The sequence below is a fragment of the Rana temporaria genome, chromosome 4 (assembly GCF_905171775.1).
Source record: "Rana temporaria chromosome 4, aRanTem1.1, whole genome shotgun sequence".
In the NCBI taxonomy this organism is placed as follows: Eukaryota; Metazoa; Chordata; class Amphibia; order Anura; family Ranidae; genus Rana; species Rana temporaria.
This window is the reverse complement of record NC_053492.1, coordinates 25419513-25447042: the sequence shown is the minus strand read 5'-3', so window position 1 is coordinate 25447042 and position 27530 is coordinate 25419513. Positions and strand designations below refer to the sequence as shown.

General features: G+C 42.4%; 1 protein-coding gene across 3 annotated transcripts in view; it reads left to right on the top strand.

Annotated features, from left to right (window-relative positions):
- The first annotated feature begins 5405 nt into the window (after positions 1-5405).
- Positions 5406-27530, top strand: part of STMN4 (stathmin 4) — a 29329-nt gene continuing 7204 nt past the window's right edge. For 2 of the 3 annotated variants that reach the window (XM_040348136.1, XM_040348138.1), the window contains exons 1-3: positions 5406-5503; positions 22502-22569; positions 23396-23491. In XM_040348136.1, the coding sequence (XP_040204070.1) occupies positions 22557-22569; positions 23396-23491 (109 nt within the window). In that variant the 5' untranslated portion in view covers positions 5406-5503; positions 22502-22556. Of the gene's footprint in view, positions 5504-19907; positions 19930-22501; positions 22570-23395; positions 23492-27530 lie in introns of those variants that run through there. The other variant, XM_040348137.1, reaches the window with a different exon arrangement.

The window sequence follows — 27530 nt, the reverse complement described above, 5'->3', positions numbered from 1 at the left end:
AGGGGTTAATTATAGTGTTAAGGGTTAATATCATGGTTAGGGTTTAGGATTAGGGATAGGGATTCATTTTAAGGTTAGGGTTTAGGAATAGGGTTAAGGGGTTAATATTAAGATTAGGGTTTAGGGCAGGCATGTCCAAAGTCTGGCCCGGGGGCCAAATGCGGCCCCCCTGTTGATTGAATATGGCCCCCCTTGGGATTTGGATATATATATATTGTTTGTGGCCCCCAGGGCCACAAAAGATATATACTGTATTTATTGGCGTTGCCTTGGAGGGGACAGGGAGGGGGCAGGACGAGTGCCATCAGATTACATGAAGAGAATCTCCTGTTTACTCAGCAGCGTCTCTATTGGAAGTCCCGTCTCCTGGGATGCCATTGGACGACTGTTCTGTCTATCATAGGAGGCGGGACTTTGTATTAAAGAGGCCACAGGGTAAACAAGAGATTCTCCTGTTTGTAATCTGTCGGCACTTGTCCCGCCTTCCTCCCTCTGCCCTCCGAGGCTGCAGATGGGCATCATTCAGGCTGCACTGATGGAAATGGTAAGGCTTCATTCATGGCACATGTGAGGCTGCATTGGTTGCAATGGTGAGGCTGCATTGGTTGCAATGGTGAGGCTGCATTGGTTGCAATGGTGAGGCTGCATTGGTTGCAATGGTGAGGCTGCATTGGTTGCAATGGTGAGGCTGATGGTGAGGCTGCATTGGTTGCAATGGTGAGGCTGCATTTATGGCACATGTGAGGCTGCATTTATGGCACATGTGAGGCTGCATTGGTGAGGCTGCATTCAGGGCAATGGTAAGCCCATGCGTGTCATACGCCGGTAAATACAGTATATCCAAATAACACGCCAAAGCTCATCCTTAGTCCTGAGCAGCGCTCGGGATTCGTTGGGGCCACAAAATAAATATATACAGTATATCAAAATAACACGCCCGAGCTCATCTCTTCACCACACACAGCCACAAAGGCAAGAGAATTCTTGTTGGGCAGTGTATTGGTGCTCAGACGAACACACTTAGACCGAATTTTAATGGTTCAAAGAATGTCAGGCAAAATAGTCGGCCCTCACGCATGTTCACTTGGCCCTCTTTGAAAAAAGTTTGGACACCCCTGGTTTAGGGTTCATGGATAATATTAGGGTTAGGGTTTAGGAATAGGGTTAGGGGGTTAACATTAGTGTTAAGGGTTAATATTAAGGTTTAGGTTTAGGACTAGGGTTAGGGGTCAATGTTAGGGGTTAATATTAGGTTTTGGGTTCAGGAATAGGGTTAGGGGTTAAAATTTGTGTTAGGGGTAATATTAGGATTTAGGACTAGGGTTAGGGGTTAATGTTAGGAATAGGGTTAGGGGTTAACATTAGTGTTAGAGGTTAATATTAAGGTTTGTGTTTAGGAATAGGGTTAGGGGTTAACATTAGTGTTAGGGGTTAATATTAATGTTTAGGTTTAATATTAATGTTTAGGTTTAGGACTAGGGTTAGGGGTCAATGTTAGTGTTAGGGGTTAATATTAGGGTTAGGGTTTAGGACTAGGGTTAGGGGTTAACATTGGTGTTAGGGGTTAATATTAAGGTTTAGGTTTAGGACTAGGGTTAGGGGTCAATGTTAGTGTTAGGGGTTAATATTAGGATTCAGGTTTAGGAATAGGGTTAACATTAGTGTTAAGGGTTTTGACTAGGGTTAGGGGTTAATATTAGGGTCAGGGTTTAGGAATATGGTTAGGGGTTGATATTAGAGTTGGGGTTAATATTAAGGTTAGTGTTTAGTATTATGGCTAGGAGTTAATATTAAGGTTGAGGGTTAGAGGTTAATACTAAAGTTTAATGTTTAGGATTGGGGTTAAGGGTTAATATTAGGGTTGGGGTTAGGGTTATGGGTTAATATTAAGGTTAGGGGTTAATGCTAAGATTAGGGTTTAGGATTAGGGTTAGGGGTTAATATTAGGGTTGGAGTTAGGGTTAGGGGTAAATTATAGTGTTAGGGGTTAATATAAAGGTTGGGGGTTGTTTTTTTATTTTTATTTTAATTTATTATTATTTCTTTGCATTTAATCTTTGCATTTGAGCAGAGAAATGCTAAAAACACGTCACAATTTTTTTCCATGCATTTCTATGGAACAAAAAAAAAAACACTTAAAAAAACTCCCCCCCCCCCCCCCCCCTCGAAAGCAACAGGCTGTAAAAGTTTCGCTGTATGGCGTAGGCAGGCTGTATGTTGGTGTTCAGGGAGTCATTTGTATTTTTTAATCCATACAAAAGTAAGCCAACACAGCACGTGGTTTAGCATGCAAAGTGACGCCAATATGTCAAAAACGCATACAAAATGCATCAATAATGCATCTCAACATGATAGGTGCAAGAGGGCTCTTTTACACCGGCGTTGAATCCTACAGCAGCCTTATAGTGCTAACATGCGTTTTGGTTGCGTCGCACAGGCGTTCGTGTTGCGTCAGGCTGTGAGATGCGTTTTTTTTATTTTTTATTTGTACAAGTCTAACATGAGATGCACAGATACTGATACCGTCGATGCCAATAATGAGTATTTTCAGATACCAAAACCGGTACTTTGCGGTGCCATTTGCAACCATGCAAAAGGATTGGAGCGCAAATCACACGGCAAAGAATCGCATGCAATTTGAACAGGAATGCGGTGCGATTCCTGTCCAAATACTTTCCAGTGCGATTTGAATCCATGCCAAATGAATGGGCGCAAAGAGCACTGCAAAGAATCGCATGCCGTTTGAACAAAAAACTTGCCAAAAATAAATAAATATTTGCAAATAATAAATGAATATATCCAAATAATAAATGAAGATTTACAAAGAATAAATTAATATTTACAAATAATAAACAAACATTTACAAATAATAAATGAATTATAAACAACTTATAAATTAATATTTACAAATAATAAATTAACATTTACAAAGAATAAACAAATATTTACAAATAATAAATGAATAATTATTTGAATATTTACAAAGAATAAATTAGTATTTACAAAAAAATATATATATACAAATTATAAGTGAATATTTACAAATAATAAATATTTACAAATTATAATTTAATATTTTCAAATAATAAATGAATACATACAAATGATAAATGAATATTTACAAATGATAAATAAATAAATATATAAATACAAATAATAAATGAATATTTACAAATAATAAATGAATATATACAAAACATAAATGAATATATACAAATAATAAATGAATATATACAAATAATAAATGAAGATTTACAAAGAATAAATTAATATTTACAAAGAATAAATGAATAATTATTTGAATATTTACTAAGAATAAATGAGTATTTACAAATAATAAACAACATTTACAAATAATAAATGAATTATAAACAAATTATAAATGAATTATAAACAAATTATAAATGAATATTTACAAATTATAAATTAACATTTACAAAGAATAAATGAATATTTACAAATAATAAATGAATAATTATTTGAATATTTACAAAGAATAAATGAGTATTTACAAAAAATAAATATATACAAATTATAAGTGAATATTTACAAATAATAAATATTTACAAATTATAATTTAATATTTTCAAATAATAAATGAATACATACAAATTATAATTTAATATTTTCAAATAATAAATGAATACATACAAATTATAAATGAATATTTACAAATGATAAATAAATATATAAATACCAATAATAAATGAATATTTGCAAATAATTAATGAATATATACACATTATAAATGAATATTTACAAATAATAAATTAATATATACAAAACATAAATGAATATATACAAATTATAAAATAATATTTACAAATAATAAATTATTAAATATTTGAATATTTACAAAGAATAGATGGGTAATTACAAATAATAAACAAATATTTACAAATAATAAATGAATTAATACAAATTATAAATGAATATTTACAAATAATAAATTAATAATTATTTGAATATTTACAAAGAATAAATGAGTATTTACAAATAATAAATACATATATACAAATCATAAGTGAATATTTACAAATAATGAATATTTACAAATTATAATTTAATATTTTCAAATAATAAACTAATACATACAAAATATAAATTAATATTTACCAATAATAAATTACTTATTTACAAATAATAAATGAATATATACACATTATAGATGAATATATATACACAAATTAAAAATGTATATTTACAAATAATAAATTAAGATTTTCAAATTATAGCTTAATATTTACAAATAATAAATTAATATATACAAATAATAAATGAATATATACAAATTAAAATTTAATATTTACAAATGATAAATGAATATTTACGAATGATAAATGAAGATATACACATTATAAATGAATATTTATAAATAATAAGTGAATATATACAAATAATAAATGAATATTTACAAATAATAAATGAATATATACAAATAATAAGTGAATATATACAAATATTAAGTGAATATATACAAATAATAAATGAATATATACACATTATAAATGAATATATACAAATAATAGGTGAATATATACAAATAATAAATGAATATATACACATTATAAATGAATATATACAAATATTAAGTGAATATATACAAATAATAAATATATATATATACACACAAATTATAAATGAATAATAAATGAATATTTACAAATAATAAATGAATATATACAAATAATAAATGAATATATACAAATAATAAGTGAATATATACAAATAATAAATGAATATATACACATTATAAATGAATATATACAAATAATAGCTGAATATATACAAATAATAGATGAATATATACAAATAATAGGTGAATATATACAAATAATAGATGAATATATACAAATAATAGGTGAATATATACAAATAATAGGTGAATATATACAAATAATAAGTGAATATATACAAATAATAAATGAATATATACACATTATAAATGAATATATACAAATAATAGGTGAATATATACAAATAATAAATGAATATATACACATTATAAATGAATATATACACATTATAAATGAATATATACAAATAATAGGTGAATATATACAAATAATAAGTGAATATATACAAATAATAAATGAATATATACACATTATAAATGAATATATACAAATAATAAGTGAATATATACAAATAATAGATGAATATATACAAATAATAAATAATGGCAGTGTATTCCCAATGCTAGAGATCAGGTGTATTATTTCCTATGGACGTTCTCCTTTTATTTATTTATCTCCTGATCCCGGCTGATGGAGAGAGAAGGCTTCTCAGTGACATCATCCCCTTCCAATATGCAGCGTGTTACTCGGCAAGACTGAGTTTCCCCGGAAGATGCTGGCCAATGAGCGAGCGGGGAGACGCAGCCAATGGGAGAGCTTAGAAATGATGTCATGGGGAGAGCCTGGGTAGTGGTGCTGATGCTGAGCGCTGGTTGTAATATTCAGGGAGTACAGCTGGTACAAGCACAGTCTCCTAGCAGACAAAGGTGAGTGCATCGCGGTGAGCGTTGGAAGACGCGTGTATGGGGCGCAGACATTGGACTTTATATTACGCGTTTAACTTTATTTAGCACATTTTTTGCATTTATTTAGCATTTCCCCCGACGTCTCCGAGGCGCGCTTGTGATGGAATGTTTGCGGTCGGTGAACGCTCGGCATGGTTGTTGATCCATATGGTGCCCTGTACACATTGCAGTCTGACCATGTATGACCCACCTTAGATCTACTAAAACTACGCAACGTGGGGAGCCACCCAAACTATCCAATCAGACCGGCCCCTGAACCCACATACTTGTTGCTAGATCTAAAGGAGATTGAAATGTGTGTGGTGAGCTTTGGCAGCATGGAATGAGGTCACTGTGGGCATGGTGTGTGATCATGCCGGTATATGTGGGCACTGCTAGGTAGGGTTGGGTGTATCTTTGTGTGTATTGTAATGACCCCTCCCCTCTGTGAATGGCATGGGATCATGCCAGTACATGTGGGCACTGCTAGGTAGGGTTGAGTGTATCTTTGTGTGTATAGTAATTACCCCCTCCCCCACCTGTGAATGGCATAGGATCATACCGGCATGTGTGGGCACTGCTAGGTAGGGTTGGGTGTATATTTGTGTGTATTGTAATGACCCCTCCCCTATGTGAATGGCATGGGATCATGCCAGTACATGTGGGCACTGCTAGGTAGGGTTGGGTGTATCTTTGTGTGTATTATAATGAACCCCCTACGTGAATGGCATGGGATCATGCCAGTACATGTGGGCACTGCTAGGTAGGGTCGGGTGTATCTTTGTGTGTATTATAATGACCCCCCCTCTGTGAATGGTATGGGGTCATGTCAGTACATGTGGGCACTACTTGGTAGGATTGAGTGCATCTTTGTGTGCATTATAATGACCCCCCCTCTGTGAATGGTATGGGGTCATGCCAGTACATGTGGGCACTACTAGGTAGGGTTGAGTGTGTTTTTGTGTGTATTATAATGACCCACCCCCTATGTGAATGGCATGGGATCATGCCAGTACATGTGGGCACTGCTAGGTAGGGTCGGGTGTATCTTTGTGTATTATAATGACCCCCCCTCTGTAAATGGTATGGGGTCATGTCAGTACATGTGGGCACTACTTGGTAGGATTGAGTGTATCTTTGTGTGTATTATAATGACCCCCCCTCTGTGAATGGCATTGGATCATGCCAGTACATGTGGGCACTGCTAGGTAGGGTTGGGTGTATCTTTGTGTGTATTATAATGAACCCCCTACGTGAATGGCATGGGATCATGCCAGTACATGTGGGCACTGCTAGGTAGGGTCGGGTGTATCTTTGTGTGTATTATAATGACCCCCCCTCTGTGAATGGTATGGGGTCATGCCAGTACACGTGGGCACTACTAGGTAGAGTTGAGTGTATTTTTGTGTGTATTATAATGACCCACCCTTCTGTGAATGGCATGGGATCATGCCAGTAACTGTGGGCTCTGCTAGGTAGGGTTGAGTGTATCTTTGTGTATACCGTAATGACCGCCCCCTCTGTGAATGGCTTGGGATCATGCCGGCATGTGTGGGCACTGCCTACGTAGGGTTGGGTGTATCTTTGTGTGTATTGTAATGACCCCGCACCCCTCTGTGAATGGTATGCGATTATACTGCTATGTGTGGGCACTGCCTAGGTAGGGTCACATGTGTTGAATTATCCCCCCCCCCCCCCCCCGTGAATAGCATGGGATCATGCCGGCATGTGTGGGCACTGCTAGGTAGGGTTGGGTGTATCTTCATGTGTATTGTAATGATCCCCCCCCCCACAATCTCACCCCCTATAAATGGCATAGAATCATGCCAGTATGTGTGGGCACTGCTAGGTGTATCTTTGTGTGTATTAGTCTGCTGGTCACAAAACCTGGCTTTATGCAATACTTAGTGGCCTCCTGGACTAAAACCGGCCACCCAACTGAAAGAGTTACCTTCCTTCGGCTTTGTGAACCTACACCTAGGTAGGGTTAGGTGTGTCTTTCTTTGTCTTGGTCTGCTGGGCACCAAATGTGGCTTCGTCCAAGCAGATCTGGCCTAAAACCAGCCACCCAACTGAAAGGGTTAACTTCATACAGTTCTATATCTTTGCCACCAAGGTATGGGTTGGCATATCTTCATGCATATTGGCCTACTGGTCACCAAACGTGGCTTTGTCCAAACAGATAGTGGCCTCCTGGACGAAAACCAGCCACCCAACTGAAAGGGTTAATGTCATACAGTTCTATATCTTTGCCACCAAGGTAGGACTAGGTGTATCTTTGTATGTATTGGTCTGCTGGTCACCAAACGTGGCTTTGGTGGTATCCTGGACTTGTAAAGTCCAACGCTTGTAGAACTTTATTATTCCAGGAGGGGGATGCCCGAAGGCCCGCCTGGGAAACCCTGCCGCTGACGCGTTTCACCGACCAATGAGCTTCATCACAGATTGTCTATAAGAATGATGAAATGCGTCGGTGAGGATGTCCCAGCTCTTCGTGCGGATTGTCCTTGAATAGTAAAGTTTTACAAAGCGATGGGCTGTTTTCCTTTGGGTCTGCTCAAACCGTGCTTCACCCTGTAAGACCGAAATGTACGCCGTGCATTGCACCAATCTTTAGGCGTTTAATATAATATAAATTATATTATATAATAAAACATTGCATAATATTTAATCGCAACATGGTAAGCAAGCAGTTGTCTGAAAGGCAATCTATCCGAAAGCATAGGCCTGTGTGAGAAGCCTAGGATGGGCCTCCTAAAAAGCATAGGCCTGTGTGAGAAGACTAGGGTGGTCCTCCTACAAAGCATAGGCCTGTGTGAGAAGACTAGGGTGGTTCTCCTAAAAAGCAAAGGCCTGTGTGAGAAGACTAGGATGGTTCTCCTACAAAGCATAGGCCTGTGTGAGAAGACTAGGGTGGTCCTCCTACAAAGGATAGCCCTGTGTGAGAAGACTAGGGTGGTTCTCCTACAAAGCAAAGGCCTGTGTGAGAAGACTAGGGTGGTCCTCCTACAAAGCATAGGCCTGTGTGAGAAGACTAGGGTGGTTCTCCTACAAAGGATAGGCCTGTGTGAGAAGCCTAGGGTGGTTCTCCTAAAAAGCATAAGCCTGTGTGAGAAGACTAGGGTGGTCCTCCTACAAAGCATAAGCCTGTGTGAGAAGACTAGGGTGGTTCTCCTAAAAAAGCATAGGCCTGTGTGAGAAGACTAGGGTGGTCCTCCTACAAAGCATAAGCCTGTGTGAGAAGACTAGGGTGGCTCTCCTAAAAAGCATAGGCCTGTGTGAGAAGACTAGGATGGTCCTCCTACAAAGGATAGGCCTGTGTGAGAAGCCTAGGGTGGTCCTCCTACAAAGGATAGGCCTGTGTGAGAAGCCTAGGGTGGGCCTCCTACAAATCATAAGCCTGTGTGAGAAGACTAGGGTGGTCCTCGTACAAAGGATAGGCCTGTGTGAGAGGACTAGGGTGGTTCTCCTAAAAAGCATAGGCCTGTGTGAGAAGACTAGGGTGGTCCTCCTACAAAGCATAGGCCTGTGTAAAAAAGCCTAGGGTGGTCCTCCTAAAAAGCATAGGCCTGTGTGAGAAGACTAGGATGGTCCTCCTACAAAGGATAGGCCTGTGTGAGAAGCCTAGGGTGGTCCTCCTACAAAGGATAGGCCTGTGTGAGAAGCCTAGTGTGGTCCTCCTACAAAAGATAGGCCTGTGTGAGGAGCCTAGGGTGGTTCTCCTACAAAGCATAGGCCTGTGTGAGAAGCCTAGGGTGGTCCTCCTACAAAGGATAGGCCTGTGTGAGAAGCCTACGGTGGTCCTCCTAAAAAGCATAGGCCTGTGTGAGAAGACTAGGATGGTTCTCCTACAAAGCATAGGCCTGTGTGAGAAGCCTAGGGTGGTCCTCCTACAAAGGATAGGCCTGTGTGAGAAGCCTAGGGTGGTCCTCCTACAAAGCAAAGGCCTGTGTGAGAAGCCTAGGGTGGTCCTCCTACAAAGGATAGGCCTGTGTGAGAAGCCTACGGTGGTCCTCCTACAAAGCATAAGCCTGTGTGAGAAGACTAGGATGGTTCTCCTAAAAAGCATAGGCCTGTGTGAGAAGCCTAGGGTGGTCCTCCTACAAAGGATAGGCCTGTGTGAGAAGCCTAGAGTGGTCCTCCTACAAAGTATAGGCCTGTGTGAGAAGCCTAAGGTGGTCCTCCTACAAAAGATAGGCCTGTGTGAGAAGCCTAGGGTGGTCCTCCTACAAAGGATAGGCCTGTGTGAGAAGCCTAGGGTGGTCCTCCTACAAAGGATAGGCCTGTGTGAGAAGCCTAGGGTGGTCCTCCTACAAAGCATAGGCCTGTGTGAGAAGCCTAGGGTGGTCCTCTTAAAAAGCATAGGCCTGTGTGAGAAGACTAGGGTGGTCCTCCTATAAAGGATAGGCCTGTGTGAGAAGACTAGGGTGGTCCTCCTATAAAGGATAGGCCTGTGTGAGAAGACTAGGGTGGTTCTCCTAAAAAGCATATGCCTGTGTGAGAAGCCTAGGGTGGTCCTCTTAAAAAGCACAGGCCTGTGTGAGAAGACTAGGGTGGTCCTCCTATAAAGGATAGGCCTGTGTGAGAAGCCTACGGTGGTTCTCCTAAAAAGCATAGACCTGTGTGAGAAGCCTAGGGTGGTCCTCCTACAAAGGATAGGCCTGTGTGAGAAGACTAGGGTGGTCCTCCTACAAAGGATAGACCTATGTTAGAAGCCTAGGATGGTCCTCCTGCAAAGCATAGACCTGTGTGAGAAGCCTAGAGTGGTCCTCCTACAAAGCATAGGCCTGGGTGAGAAGCCTAGGGTGGTCCTCCTACAAAGGATAGGCCTGTGTGAGAAGCCTAGGGTGGTCCTCTTAAAAAGCATAGGCCTGTGTGAGAAGCCTAGGGTGGTCCTCCTACAAAGCATAGGCCTGTGTGAGAAGCCTAGGGTGGTCCTCCTAAAAAGCATAGGCCTGTGTGAGAAGACTAGGGTGGTCCTCCTACAAAACAAAGGCCTGTGTGAGAAGCCTAGGGTGGTCCTCCTACAAAGCAAAGGCCTGTGTGAGAAGCCTAGGGTGGTCCTCCTACAAAGGATAGGCCTGTGTGAGAAGCCTAGGGTGGTTCTCCTACAAAGGATAGGCCTGTATGAGGAGCCTAGGGTGGTCCTCCTAAAAAGCATAGTCCTGTGTAAGAAGCCTAGTGTGGTCCTCCTACAAAAGATAGGCCTGTGTAAGAAGCCTAGGGTGGTCCTCCTACAAAGCATAGGCCTGTGTGACAAGCCTAGGGTGGTCCTCCTACATTCCCAGGAGAGCTTTTTATTGGTTGGTTTTTATGTAAATCCAGATTTTATATATTTACCCCTCTTTTGGCCCTTTAAGGACTTCTCAAAACTGGAGTCGAAGGTGGCTACGGTGACTTGCTGGTACAGCGGTCATGTGATCAGAAGCCCCTCCCACCAGCTTCCCGATAGCCAGTGAGTACCCTTTCAGAATACAAGTGGTGCACCGAGGGCACATACGTGTGGCACATGGGCTTTAAGGACATGGCGTGGCGCCGCATGAAATCGCACACAAAAACGTAAATTAAAGGCAACCCCATGCATCTGATAAACGAACCTACATCTGCCTACAGTACCATGCTGTGCAGTGCAACGCGTTTCACATGTGTAGGGCAACCCTTCGAAAAATGAATGGTCTGACGAAACGCGTCGCACAGGAACACTTTTTTTTTTAAAGTGTGCACTCAGGGGCACCTGATGATGTAAATGAGTTATGAGGCTGTTCCCCCCTCTGCTGCTGCACATATGCATGCGCCCCCGTAATGCGGCGAAAAAGGCGGGGCCTTAACACCCACGCACCTCGCAAAGGCAACCATGGGCGGCTGAGGTTGAGATTGTGCTCTCCCAGCACAGTGACTGGTGGGACCGGCTTCTGAACATGTGACCGTGGTGACGACCAATGAAGTTACGCGCACATAGCGTGACGCAGAAACAAGCGTTCTCGCTTACGATATTCGTTGCACGATTTTCACATGACTCCACACGTTACGCATAAGGAAACCTATTCACGTCAAAGGGCTGCCCTAAGCGTGTTTGTCGCCCAGAAGAAGCACTAGTTCCTTTTTAGTGTGTTTTAGTGTGTAATGATGGGACACTATTCCTCCTACTGATACCAATGATGGGACACTATTCCTCCTACTGATACCAATGATGGGGCACTATTCCTCCTACTGATACCAATGATGGGACACTATTCCTCCCACTGATACCAATGATGGGACACTATTCCTCCCACTGATACCAATGATGGGACACTATTCCTCCCACTGATACCAAAGATGGGACACTATTCCTCCCACTGATACCAATGATGGGACACTATTCCTCCCACTGATACCAATGATGGGACACTATTCCACCCACTGATACCAATGATGGGACACTATTCCTCCCACTGATACCAATGATGGGGCACTATTCCTCCCACTGATACCAATGATGGGGCACTATTCCTCCTACTGATACCAATGATGGGACACTATTCCTCCCACTGATGCCAATGATGGGGCACTATTCCTCCCACTGATACCAATGATGGGACACTATTCCTCCCACTGATACCAATGATGGGACACTATTCCTCCCACTGATACCAATGATGGGACACTATTCCTCCTACTGATACCAATGACGGGACACTATTTCTCCCACTGATACCAAGAATGGGACACTATTCCTCCCACTGATACCAATGATGGGACACTATTCCTCCCACTGATACCAATGATGGGACACTATTCCTCCCACTGACACCAATGATGGTACACTATTCCTCCCACTGATACCAATGATGGGACACGATTCCTCCCACTGATACCAATGATGGGACACTATTCCTCCCACTGATACCAATGATGGGGACACTATTCCTCCCACTGATACCAAGAATGGGACACTATTCCTCCCACTGATATCAATGATGGAACACTATTCCTCCTACTGATACCAATGATGGGACACTATTCCTCCCACTGATACCAATGATGGGACACTATTCCTCCCACTGATACCAATGATGGGGCACTATTCCTCCCACTGACACCAATGATGGGACACTATTCCTCCTACTGATACCAATGATGGGGCACTATTCCTCCCACTGATACCAATGATGGGACACTATTCCTCCCACTGATACCAATGATGGGACACTATTCCTCCCACTGATACCAATGATGGGGCACTATTCCTTAGCAGGTCACAGCTCATTTCTATGCCCTTGGAGGACTGGAGCGACGTCATGAAGACACTTCCGGTTCTTGGGCCGTGTAAATATGTTTTTTTTTTTCTTAAAGCAAAAGGTCACTTTTTTTAGCTTTTGCTTTTAAGGTTAGAGGAGAGATTTGGTGTCTTTTAGATGATCTCTCCATAAAGAGGACCTGTCATGCTGTATTATTATCATCACAAGACATTAGTTGTGATAGCAATAAAAGTGATCAAATTTTTTTTTTAAAGGGACAGTGTAAAAATAATAAAAATATTAATAAAATAAAAAAAAATATATTTTTTTAAAGCATCCCTGTCCCTGCATGATCGAGCGCTGTGGTAGGTCACGCCCACATATGTAAACGGCGATCGCACCACACATGTGAGGTGTCGCCGCGAATGTCTGAGCGAGAGCAATAATTCTAGCGCTTTACCTCCTGTGTAACCCTAAACTGATATAGCTGGATTCAGGATGGCGGGCGCTTAGTTGCGGCGGCGTAGCGTATGGCATTTACACTACGCCGCCGTAAGTTGGCAAGGCAAGTACTGTATTCACAAAGTACTTGCCTGCTAAGTTACGGCGGCGTAGCGTAAATCGGGCGGGCGTAATGGCGCCTAATTCAAATTTAGCTGAGGGGGCGTGTTTTATGGTAATGGGGGGTGACCTTACGTGATTGACGTATTTTACGAGCGCCGTCCGCCTACATATCCCAGTGTGCATTGCGGCAAAGTACGCCGCACGGTCCTATCGGTTTTGACGTGGACGTAAATGACGTAAATCCCTATTCACGGACGACTTACGCAAATGACGTAAAATTTTCGAATTTCGACGCGGGAACGACGGCCGTACTTTAACATTACTATTCCAGCTATTTGATGGAATAACTTTAGGCCTGATAATGCATTACGTAAACGGTGTATCTGTACTGCGTCGGCCGGGCGTACGTTTGTGAATAGGTGTATCTAGTGATTTACATATTCTACGCCGACCGCAATGGAAGCGCCACCTAGCGGTCAGCCTAAAAATTACACTTTAGGATACGACGGTGTAAGACACTTACGCCGCTCGTATCTGAGCCTAATTTAAGCGTATCTGGTTACCAGAATACGCTTAAATTAGCACCGGCGCACATTCAGACTTAGGCTGGCGCATCTACTGATACGCCAGCCTAAGTCTTTCTGAATCCACCTAATAACCTGTAGAAAATTTTAAAAGCCTCGCCTATGGAGATTTTTAAATACCTTTGTTTGGCGCCATTCCGTGACCGTGACATGTTAAGGCATATATTGGGATATGTATTAAGGGGCAGATCCACAAAAGAATTACGCCGGCGTATCTCTTGATACGCCGCGTAATTTCAAATTTTGCGCGTCGTATCGTTGTTTTGTATCTACAAAACAAGATACGACGGCATCTCGGATGGATCCGACAGGCTTACGTCTTAGGCCGGGTACACACGAACATACATGTACGGTGAAAGCGGTCCGTCGGACCGTTTTCACCATACATGTCTGCCAGAGGGCTTCTGTACGATGGTTGTACGGACAGAAGTCCGCGCGTAAACAATACGCGGGGCGTGTCCGCGGTGTCGCCGCGTCGATGACGCGGTGTTGCCGCGACAATGACGCAGCGACGTGGGCGGCCCGCCTTTAAAATGCTTCCACGCATGCGTCAAAGTCATTCGACGCATGCGAGGGACGGCGGGCGCCTGGACATGTACGGTAGGTCTGTACTGACGACCGTACATGTCCGAGCGGGCAGGATTCCAGCGGACGGTTTTAAAACACGTCCAGGAATATTTGCCCGCTGGGAAAAGGCCCGGCGGGCAAATGTTTGCTGGAATTCGGCCCGCTCGCGCCCACACACGACCGAACATGTATGCTGAAACTGGCCCGCGGACCAGTTTCAGCATACATGTTTGGTCGTGTGTACGGGGCCTAAGTACGCCGTCGGATCTAAGATGCAATTTTTCGGCGGCCGATAGGTGGCGTTTCCGTCGAATTTCGCGTGGAGTATGCAAATTAGCTATTTACGGCGATCCACGAACGTACGTCCGGCCGGCGCATTTTTTTACGGCTTTTTCCGGTGTATAGTTACCCCTGCTATTATGAGGCGTACTCAATGTTAAGTATGGCCGTCGTTCCCGCGTAGAACTTTGAAATTTTTACATTGTTTGCGTAAATCCTTCGAGAATAGGGATTTGCGTAGAATGACGTCACCGTCGTGAGCATTGGCTTGTTCCGTGTTAATTTCGAGCATGCGCACTGGGATACCCCCACGGACGGCGCATGCGCAGTTAAGAAAAAAACGTTGTTTACGTCGGGTCACGACGTATTTACAAAAAAAAAAACGCCCCCATCACAGAGATTTGAATGGCGCGCCAAATTCTTTGAGGATTCAAAGTAAAAAAAGGTTACGGCGGCGTAGTGTATCTTAGGTACGATGTAGTGTATCTTAGGTACAAAATGTATTTGAACAAAATTCATTAAAAAAAAAAATAAAAAAAAACGCTGCGCAAAAACCCTGTGACGTAAAAAAAATTGCAACGACCGCCATTTTATTCTCTGGGGTCCCTGTTAAAATAGCTATAGATATAGATACAGTAGATATATTTCTATATATATATATATATATATATATAATGTTTTTTTTTATTTTATTAAAATGTATTTGAACAAAATTCATTAAAAAAAAAAAAAAAAAAAAAACGCTGCGCAAAAACCCTGTGACGTAAAAAAAATTGCAACGACCCGCCATTTTATTCTCTGGGGTCTCTGTTAAAATAGATATGTGTACCTTTATCTATATAAAGATATAGAAATCTATATATAGCTATAGATACAGTAGATATCTCTCTCTCTCTCTCTCTTTAAATATATATATATTTTTTTTATTAAAGTGTATTTAAAAAAAAATGTGTTTAAAAAAAAAAACGCTGCGCAAAAAACATGTGAAATAAAAAAAAATTGCAACGACCGCCATTTTATTCTCTGGGAACCTGTTAAAATAGCTATAGATATAGATATAGATAGATATAGATACAGTAGATATATTTCTATATATATATATATATATATATATATATATATATATATATATATATTATGTTTTTATTTTATTTTATTAAAATGTATTTGAACAAAATTCATTTAAAAAAAAAAAACGCTGCGCAAAAACACTGTGACGTAAAAAAAAAAATTTGCAACGACCGCCATTTTATTCTCTGGGGTCTCTGTTAGAAAATATATATGTATCTTTATCTATATAAAGATATAGAAATCTATATATAGATATAGATACAGTAGATATATCTCTCTCTCTCTCTTTAAATATATATATTATGTTTTTTTTTTATTAAAGTGTATTTAAAAAAACAATGCGTTAAAAAAAAAAACGCTGCGCAAAAACCCTGTGACGTAAAAAAAATTGCAACGACCGCCATTTTATTCTCTGGAAACCTGTTAAAATAGATATAGATATAGATATAGATACAGTAGATATATTTCTATATATATATATATATATATACCATAGGTTACACAGCGCAATTGCTTACTTGCTCCGGTGTAACGAGTGCTCCTGATTCAGGAACCTCGTTACGCCGACTGCAGCCTAAGATCTGCGCGGCATAAGGCTCTTATGCCCGCATATCTTAGGCTGCATTCTTGCGATGGCCGCTAGGTGGCGTTCCCGTTGTGCTCAGTGTACAGTATGCAAATTGCATACTAACACCGATTCACAACGTTGCGCGAGCCCTGCGTACGCAATTTACGTCGTTTCCGTACGTCGGTTTTCGCGCAAAGGCTGCCCCTGCTAGGGGCAGCCCATGTTACGTATACCCGCCGTTCCCGCGTCGCGAAATTTGAATTTTACGTAGTTTGCGTAAGTGAATCGTGAATGGCGCCGGACGCCATTCACGTTCACTTTGAAGGCAAATGACGTCCTTGCGACGTCATTTGCCGCAAATGCACGTCGGGAAAGTTTCCAGACGGAGCATGCGCTCTACGATCGCCTAATTTAAATGATTCCCGCCCCCTACGGGATCATTTAAATTGCGCGCTCTTGCGCCGGGCATTTTGCCGGCGCGCCCGCGCAATTTACGGAGCTTCCGCTCCGTGAATCGAGGGCAGCGCAAAAAAATTGCAGGGGGGCGCAGGGCAAAATCGTTGCCCTGCGCCTCCGTAATAAAAGCGCAAATCTACTTGAATCCGGCCCAGTATGTATATATATATATATATATATATATATATATATATATATATATATATATATATATATATATATAAAATAATGTATTTTTATTCATGAAAGTGTTTTTTCATTTTTCCCAAATAATTGCATTTAAAAAACCGCCGCGCAAAAACTTCCGTTTTTATTCTCTAGGACAGTGATGGTAAACCTCGGCACCACAGATGTTTTGGAACTACATTTCCCATGATGCTCAGCTACACTGCAGACTGCCTGAGCATCATGGGAAATGTAGTTCCAAAACATCTGGAGTGCCAAGGTTCACCATCACTGACCTAGGGTCTCTGCTTAAGAATATATATATATAATGTTTGGGGGTTCTCAGTAATTTTCTATCAGCCAATGAGATTGCGGGTGTGGAGTTTTGGGGGGGAGACTGTGATTGGTCGGTTGAGTTTCTGATGGTAGAATGCCTGCAGTGTGATGAATAATGGATTTCTCTCGCAGACACAATGCGTCTGTCACGGATGGCGGCGGAGCGCGTAGTGCGATAGATAATCCCTCGCCGCCTCCTTTGTTGTTTTTTTTATTTTTTTGCACAAACAACAGATGCCAACGCCTGGCACAGCCTGGCACTCCCGTCACCGATTCCTGCCCCCCAAGGGAAAGACAAGAGCGCCCCCCCCCTTCCATGAACACATCGCAGCGTCCAATATTAAATAAAGACGATTGCGCGTTGGAGGAAACGAGACGCCCTTTTTTTTCCCCATTTTTAAACCTCCACGTTGTGGCGGCTCCTCTGGATTTGCTGCACACTGTGAGCGTCTCGCGATGTGCATTAGAAGCAGCAGAAAGCCACATAGAGCCCACGCCTCGTTTTCCTGGTTGGAGGACGCCCAGCGTCATCTAGTCCTTTCCTCCACAGTTGGCCCCTCCCACACCATGGTCTGCCTCCATTGCCCGGAGAAGCACAGAGACCCAGTATATGATGATGTCACCGGGGCTAAAATAAAATATGGAATGGAAATGGAAAACGTTTTGTTCAGAAATAATATTAGTGTGATGATGAGGGGGAGGTGAGCCAGAGAAATATGGTAACTCTATGGGCTTGGGGTGGAGGGATAGGGATCAGGAAGGTGGAATAGGGATCAGGATTGCAGGATAGGGATCAGGGTGGCGGGATAGGGCTTATGATGGTGTGACATGGATCAGGGTGGCAGGATAGGGATCAGGATAGTGGGATAGGAAACAGGGGGGTGGGATAGGGATCAGAGTGGAGGGATAGGGATCAGAGTGGGAGGATAGGGATCAGGGTGGGAGGATAGGGATCAGGGTGGTGGGATAGGGATCAGGGTGGCAGGATAGTGATCAGGGTGGGAGGATAGGGATCGGGGTGGCAGGATTGGGATCAGGGTGGTGAGACATGGATCAGGAAGGCAGAATAGGGATCAGGATAGTGGGATAGGGATCAGGAAGGCAGGATAGGGATCAGGATAGTGGGATAGGGATCAGGGTGGCGGGATAGGAAACAGGGGGGTGGGATAGGGATCAGGGTGGCAGGATTGGGATCAGGGTGGTGGGATAGGGATTAGGGTGGTGGGATAGGAATCAGGAAGGCAGGATAGGGATCGGGGTGGGAGGATAGGGATCAGGGTGGTGGGATAGGGATCAGGGGGGTGGGATAGGGATCAGAGTGGAGGGATAGGGATCAGGGTGGGGGGATTGGGATCAGGGTGGCAGGATAGGGATCAGGGTGGGAGGATAGGGATCAGGGTGGTGGGATAGGGATCAGGGTGGGAGGATAGGGATCAGGGTGATGGGATAGGGTTTAGGGTGGCGGAATAGGGATCGGGGTGGTGGAATAGGGATCGGTAAGGCAGGATAAGGATCAGAGTGGGAGGATAGGGATCAGGGTGGCAGGATAGGGATCAGGGTGGCAGGATAGGGATCAGGTTGGGAGGATAGGGATCAGGGTGGTGGGATAGGGATCAGGGTGGGAGGATAGGGATCAGGGTGATGGGATAGGGTTTAGGGTGGCGGAATAGGGATCGGGGGGGTGGAATAGGGATCGGGAAGGCAGGATAAGGATCAGAGTGGGAGGATAGGGATCAGGGTGGCAGGATAGGGATCAGGGTGGTGGGATAGGGATCAGGGTGGGAGGATAGGGATCAGGGTGATGGGATAGGGTTTAGGGTGGCGGAATAGGGATCGGGGTGGTGGAATAGGGATCGGGAAGGCAGGATAAGGATCAGAGTGGGAGGATAGGGATCAGGGTGGCAGGATAGGGATCAGGGTGGTGGGATAGGGATCAGGGTGGGAGGATAGGGATCAGGGTGATGGGATAGGGTTTAGGGTGGCGGAATAGGGATCGGGGTGGTGGAATAGGGATCGGTAAGGCAGGATAAGGATCAGAGTGGGAGGATAGGGATCAGGGTGGCAGGATAGGGATCAGGGTGGCAGGATAGGGATCAGGGTGGCAGGATAGGGATCAGGGTGGCAGGATAGGGATCAGGGTGGCAGGATAGGGATCAGGGTGGCAGGATTGGGATTAGGGTGGCAGGATTGGGATCAGGGTGGCAGGATAGGGATCAGGGTGGCAGGATAGGGATCAGGGTGGCAGGATAGGGATCAGGGTGGCAGGATAGGGATCAGGGTGGCAGGATTGGGATTAGGGTGGCAGGATTGGGATCAGGGTGGCAGGATAGGGATCAGTCATAGCAGACAATACACCCAGTGTGTATATAACGGGCCATGTAGGTCACCCCTGGGGGGGAGGGGCTTGTACCCGTATGTATATCACACCATCCACCCAGCTAGCCTGTCATCAGTCAGAGAGGAAGAATGATGAGCGGAGGAGATCGGAGGAGATCGGAGGAGATCGGTCACCGTCTGTTATCCTCACTGAGAAATCTGCAGCTTCTTCATATTCAGCTGAACTCCCAGCAAATCTAACATGGGGTGTGATGAGTACAGGTGTCCTCACTTATGTACCTGTTATCCCTCACAACCATCACAGTGCTCCCCCTGACAATGCATTCATCTGCTTTTCTCTCCAAAAGGACGGTGCCATCTTTGTTTGGGCATCATCCAGGTTTATTATGAACTCACACGGTCATGTCAATTCTGATGCCTGTGCTGTTCTTAGCTGTGTTCACAAATGTCAGACACAGATCAGCCTCTGCTGCAATCTCCCACCTTATGACTTGCATACAATGTTGCCGTCTAATCACTGGGGGGGGGGGGGGGGGGGGGGGGAGAAAATGCTTCCTCCTGCCTCCTACACATCAGATAGGTTTACATTATGTCTACAGGTGACAGGTTCACTATAAAGATGGATCTACATCTACTTTATATTGCCAGATGTTGTTTATATAGATAAAATATTGTTAAATATTATTATTATTATTATTATTATTATTATTATTATTATTATTATTATTATTATTATTATTATTCATATATTAGTAAATATTATTATTATTATTATTATTATTATTATTATTATTATTATACATATATTATTAAATATTATTATTATTATTGTTTGTAGGTATTAGTAGTAGTATTCTTCACCTTATTATTATTATTATTGTATTAATTATAATTATTATTTTTATTGGTAGGAGTGTAAGTAGTAGCAGTCTTCTTTTTCTATATCTTCTTCTTATAATTATTATTATTTTTAATTATAATTCTTCTTCTTCTTATAATTATTATTAGTAGTAGTAGTAGTAGTCTTCTCCATCTTCTTCTTTTTCTTTATCTTCATCTTCTTATTTATTTGTATTAATATTAAAAAATAATAATGATAGTTATTGTTAGTAGTAGTAGTAGTAGTAGTAGTATTTTTTATTAATATTAGTGTAGTAATAGTAGATTGATTCTTCTTCTAATTAATATTACTATTATTATTAGTAGTAGTAGTAGTAGTAGTAGTAGTAGTAGTATTCTTCTTTTTTTTTTCTTCTTCATAATAATAATAATAATAATAATAATAATAATTAGTAGCAGTAGTAGTATTCTTTTTATTGTTAATATTAGTAGTAGTAGTAGAATTCTTCTTCTTATAATTATTATTATTAGTAGTAGTAGTCTTCTCCATCTTCATCTTCTTCTTTATCTTCTTCTTATTATTTATTTTTATTAATATTAATAAATAATAATGATAATTATTGTTAGTAGTAGTAGTAGTAATAGTAGTATTCTTTTTTTATTAATATTTGTGTAGTAGTAGTAGTAGATTTCTTCTTCTTCTAATTAATATGACTATTATTATTAGTAGTAGTAGTAGTAGTAGTAGTAGTATTCTTCTTTTTTTTTTCTTCATAATAATAATAATAATAATTAGTAGCAGTAGTAGTATTCTTTTTATTGTTAATATTAGTAGTAGTAGTAGTAGAACTCTTCTTCTTCTTATAATTATTATTAGTAGTAGTGGTAGTAGCAGTAGTAGTCTTCTCCATCATCTTCTTCTTCATCTTCTTCTTCTTTATCTTCTTCTTATTATTTATTTGTATTAATATTAATAAATAATAATGATAGTTATTGTTAGTAGTAGTAGTAGTAATAGTAGTATTCTTTTTTTTATTAATATTAGTGTAGTAGTAGTAGATTTGTTCTTCTTCTAATTAATATGACTATTATTATTATTAGTAGTAGTATTATTATTATTAGTAGTAGTAGTAGTAGTAGTAGTAGAATTCTCATCCTTCTTCTGATTATTATTATTATTATTATTATTATTATTATTATTAATAATAATAAATAATTTATCATGATTATTATTATTTTAAATGTTATTATAGTATTAGCTAATTATTATACATTTGATATAAATAGTAATGTGCACTCACAGGGAAAGTACAGCAGTTCTTTCTTCTTCTTCCCATGTGCCTGTAGTGAATTAAGATCTGATTGATTGATTGATTGATTGATTGGGATTATCATATGTTATCGTCGCACTTTGTCGTAGATCTAGTTGGTGTGAGGTAGCGCGGGGCCAATACAAAGAGTATTGAAATGTTTGTAAGCCCATTAGGTTACTTATCATTTGAGGGGAATAATCTAGACAGTGATTAGTGACCTTCCTGCGGTCTTAGGCTTCTGCGTCTCCGATGGCGGTGAATTGATCGCTCAACCGATGATTTGTTTTTGATTACAAAGTACATTTTTTGGTGTAAATATAAGAGCACATAGTACACATGGTGAAAAAAGCTTGATACTGATATGAAATGTTTACTGAATACAATATAACCAACACGTTTCGACACAAGGGTCGGCTTCATCAGGGCTTAGACTTGTGGTATCAGTCTATCCACATGGTGGGAATGGGAATATGCAGATACTATGGCTTTTTGATATATTTTTTTCCATTTTAATGGATCTTGTCCAGATTTAGTCACAATCTTATTGATTGAAGCCTGAAGAAGTGGGAGGCCCCTTTCCCGAAACGGGTTGGATATTTTCTAAGAGCTGTGTTCAGATTAAAGGAAAAATACAAATGCAGTCATTAACCAGAGTGTACCGTCTCTCTCTCTCTCCCCAGGTGACATACCTCATTCTGTAGACCTCGCAGAGAACCAATCAACAACCTCAGCAATATGACACTAGCAGGTATGTCCCCCCCCCCCCCAGTGTGATAAATGATTGAGGACTTTGGGTAAGGGGTCTTTAATGACCCAGCGCATAAATGCGCCTGTGTCCGTGACTTGGCATTAAAATGGTCTTCCAGTAGGAGGCGCTATTAGGGGAGGCAATAGTGAATTTGGCTCCGCCTACACACTTCACGCAGCATTGATTTCTGAACTCAGGAGCAGGCCCGTCGCTACAGGACAGGCAAAACAAACAATTGCTTGGGGCCCCTGAGCTGGTCTGGGGCCCCCAACTTCCCCTTCCCAGGATGTAGCGTGGCCAAGCTCCTCTTCCTTCCACCTGGAGTCCTGTCAGTTCGGCCGGGTACCGTGTGTGGTACAGGAGATTCAGTTTCCTGTTCCTGGCCGGACTGACAGGAAGTGCACACTGAGTGCTCACTTCCTTTCAGTCCGGCCGGGAAGACAGGAAACTGAATATCCTGTACCGCCCGGTACCCGGCCCGGCCCGGGCACTATCTGATAGGGGACTGGGGAAGAGGCAGGGGGAAGAGGAGCTCGGCCACACTACAGCGGCAGCCTACAGAAAAGAAGGGGAGGTAAGAATAGAAAAAAAATATTGTGTAGTGTTAACGTAGGCTTTGCATGCGGAGGGGGGTGCTTGGGGGCCCCCATTTTGCTTGGGGCCCCCAAATTCCTTCAAACGGCCCTGCTCAGGAGTCAGTTGTTGCTGCAATAGATACAAATGAGAAGGGCCGTGATTGGAGGTGAACTTGATCATGATTCCTATGTGACTGTACAGTACCAGCTTGGAGAAAGAAATACCCTAACGTTTCTGATTTCTCCCACAGCCTACAAAGAGAAGATGAAGGAGCTCCCCCTCGTGTCCCTCTTCTGCTCCTGTTTTTTATCTGATCCTTCAAAGAAACAGACTTACAAATATGATGGTAAGAACATCGTCTCTCCTTAATTCTGTGCCGATTTCTAAACATTTCTGTTAAACTTCCTGCCCCTTACTTCCTGTCCCTCATTTCATTTCCCTCACTTGAGAAGACCTGTCACACAACTGATGTTTTAATTCAACCCAAAGGTCTTCAGTAGGGTTGAGGTTGGGTACTAATATTAGATGAGAAGACCTGGCTCACAGTTGGTGTTCCAATTCATCTCAAAGGTCTTCAGTAGGGTTGAGGTTGGGTACCAATATTGGATTAGAAGACTTGGCTTACAATTGGTGTTCCAATTCATCCCAAAGGTCTTCGGTAGAGTTGAGGTTGGGTACCAATATTAGATGAGAAGACCTGGCTCACAATTGGTGTTCCAGTTCATCCCAAAGGTCTTCGGTAGAGTTGAGGTTGGGTACCAATATTAGATGAGAAGACCTGGCTCACAATTGGTGTTCCAGTTCATCCCAAAGGTCTTCGGTAGGGTTGAGGTTGGGTACCAATATTAGATGAGAAGACCTGGCTCACAATTGGTGTTCCAGTTCATCCCAAAGGTCTTCGGTAGGGTTGAGGTTGGGTACCAATATTAGATGAGAAGACCTGGCTCACAATTGGTGTTCCAGTTCATCCCAAAGGTCTTCGGTAAGGTTGAGGTTGGGTACCAATATTAGATGAGAAGACCTGGCTCACAATTGGTGTTCCAGTTCATCCCAAAGGTCTTCGGTAGGGTTGAGGTTGGGTACCAATATTAAATGGGAAGACCTGTCTCACAATTGGTGTTCCAGTTCATCCCAAAGGTCTTCGGTAGGGTTGAGGTTGGGTACCAATATTAGATGAGAAGACCTGGCTCACAATTGGTGTTCCAATTTATCCCAAAGGTCTTCAGTAGGGTTGAGGTTGGGTACCAATATTAAATGGGAAGACCTGTCTTACAATTGGTGTTCCAGTTCATCCCAAAGGTCTTCGGTAGGGTTGAGGTTGGGTACCAATATTAGATGAGAAGACCTGGCTCACAATTGGTGTTCCAATTCATCCCAAAGGTCTTCAGTAGGGTTGAGGTTGGGTACCAATATTAGATGAGAAGACCTGGCTCACAATTGGTGTTCCAGTTCATCCCAAAGGTCTTCAGTAGGGTTGAGGTTGGGTACCAATATTAGATGAGAAGACCTGGCTCACAATTGGTGTTCCAGTTCATCCCAAAGGTCTTCAGTAGGGTTGAGGTTGGGTACCAATATTAAATGGGAAGACCTGGCTCACAATTGGTGTTCCAGTTCATCCCAAACTTCTTCAGTGGGGTTGAGGTTGGGTACCAATATTGGATTAGAAGACTTGGCTTACAATTGGTGTTCCAATTCATCCCAAAGGTCTTCAGTAGGGTTGAGGTTGGGTACCAATATTAAATGGGAAGACCTGGCTCACAATTGGTGTTCCAGTTCATCCCAAAGGTCTTCGGTAGGGTTGAGGTTGGGTACCAATATTAGATGAGAAGACCTGGCTCACAATTGGTGTTCCAGTTCATCCCAAAGGTCTTCGGTAGGGTTGAGGTTGGGTACCAATATTAGATGAGAAGACCTGGCTCACAAATGGTGTTCCAGTTCATCCCAGAGGTCTTCAGTAGGGTTGAGGTTGGGTACCAATATTAAATGGGAAGACTTGACTCACAATTGGTGTTCCAGTTCATCCCAAAGGTCTTCGGTAGGGTTGAGGTTGGGTACCAATATTAGATGAGAAGACCTGGCTCACAATTGGTGTTCCAGTTCATCCCAAAGGTCTTCGGTAGGGTTGAGGTTGGGTACCAATATTAGATGAGAAGACCTGGCTCACAATTGGTGTTCCAGTTCATCCCAAAGGTCTTCAGTAGGGTTAAGGTTGGGTACCAATATTAAATGGGAAGACCTGGCTCACAATTGGTGTTCCAGTTCATCCCAAAGGTCTTCAGTGGGGTTGAGGTTGGGTACTAATATTGGATTAGAAGACTTGGCTTACAATTGGTGTTCCAGTTCATCCCAAAGGTCTTCAGTAGGGTTGAGGTTGGGTACCAATATTAGATGAGAAGACCTGGCTCACAATTGGTGTTCCAGTTCATCCCAAAGGTCTTCAGTAGGGTTAAGGTTGGGTACCAATATTAAATCGGAATACCTGGCTCACAATTGGTGTTCCAGTTCATCTCAAAGGTCTTCAGAAGGGTTGAGGTTGGGTACCAATATTGGATTAGAAGTCTTGGCTTACAATTGGTGTTCCAATTCATCCCAAAGGTCTTTAGTAGGGTTGAGGTTGGATACCAATATTAAATGGGAAGACTTGACTCACAATTGGTGTTCCAGTTCATCCCAAAGGTCTTCAGTAGGGTTGAGGTTGGGTACTAATATTAGATGAGAAGACCTGGCTCACAGTCGGTGTTCCAGTTCATCTCAAAGGTCTTCAGTAGGGTTGAGGTTGGGTACCAATATTAGATGAGAAGACCTGGCTCACAATTGGTGTTCCAGTTCATCCCAAAGGTCTTCGGTAGGGTTGAGGTTGGGTACCAATATTAGATGAGAAGACCTGGCTCACAATTGGTGTTCCAGTTCATCCCAAAGGTCTTCAGTAGGGTTAAGGCAGGGGAGGGCTGGCAGCCTTAGGCCTGGGGGGCAAGTCCAGTCAAGCGGCCCATAGAGCGTGGAAAAGTGATGGATTGAGGAAAACAGTCTAAGGTTTTTCATGATCACAAGAGTCAGCACAGAGGCCCCCTTACATCAGAGTCAGCACAGAGGCCCCCTTACATCAGAGTCAGCACAGAGGCCCCCTTACATCAGAGTCAGCACAGAGACCCCCCTTACATCAGAGTCAGCACAGAGGCCCCCCTTACATCAGAGTCCGCACAGTGGCCCCCCTTACATCAGAGTCCGCACAGTGGCCCCCCACTTACATCAGAGTCTGCACAGAGGCCCCCCTTACATCAGAGTCTGCACAGAGGCCCCCCTTACATCAGAGTCTACACAGAGGCCCCCCTTACATCAGAGTCCGAACAGTGGCCCCCCTTACATCAGAGTCTGCACAGAGGCCCCCCTTACATCAGAGTCCGCACAGAGGCCCCCCCCTTACATCAGAGTCCGCACAGAGGCCCCCCCTTACATCAGAGTCCGCACAGAGGCCCCCCTTACATCAGAGTCCGCGCAGAGGCCCCCCTTACATCAGAGTCTGCCAGTGGGAGGTGAGCAGCGGCCGTGAACGGTGTTAACAGAGCTCCAGCAGGCATATTCCTGCTCTGCAAAAACAGCATTTAGTAGTGGCGGCCGGTGGCTGTGCATAGTGTCACCAGCCCGGGGGGAGATTTCCACCCTGCCCCCCCTGCCAGCCCTCCCCTGGGTTAAGGTTGGGTACCAATATTAAATGGGAAGACCTGGCTCACAATTGGTGTTCCAGTTCATCCCAAAGGTCTTCAGTGGGGTTGAGGTTGGGTACTAATATTGGATTAGAAGACTTGGCTTACAATTGGTGTTCCAGTTCATCCCAAAGGTCTTCAGTAGGGTTGAGGTTGGGTACCAATATTAGATGAGAAGACCTGGCTCACAATTGGTGTTCCAGTTCATCCCAAAGGTCTTCAGTAGGGTTAAGGTTGGGTACCAATATTAAATGGGAAGACCTGGCTCACAATTGGTGTTCCAGTTCATCTCAAAGGTCTTCAGAAGGGTTGAGGTTGGGTACCAATATTGGATTAGAAGTCTTGGCTTACAATTGGTGTTCCAATTCATCCCAAAGGTCTTTAGTAGGGTTGAGGTTGGATACCAATATTAAATGGGAAGACTTGGCACACAATTGGTGTTCCAGTTCATCCCAAAGGTCTTCAGTAGGGTTGAGGTTGGGTACCAATATTAGATGAGAAGACCTGGCTCACGATCGGTGTTCCAATTTATCGAAAAATGGTTCAGTAGGGTTGAGGTCAGGGATCTGTGCATGAGTTCCTCTACACCAAACTGGTCTTTTATGGAGCTGGCTTTGCACACAGGGGCACATGCTGAAAAAGGTGTTCTCCAATTGCTACACGAGGTGGGCAATAGGTGGT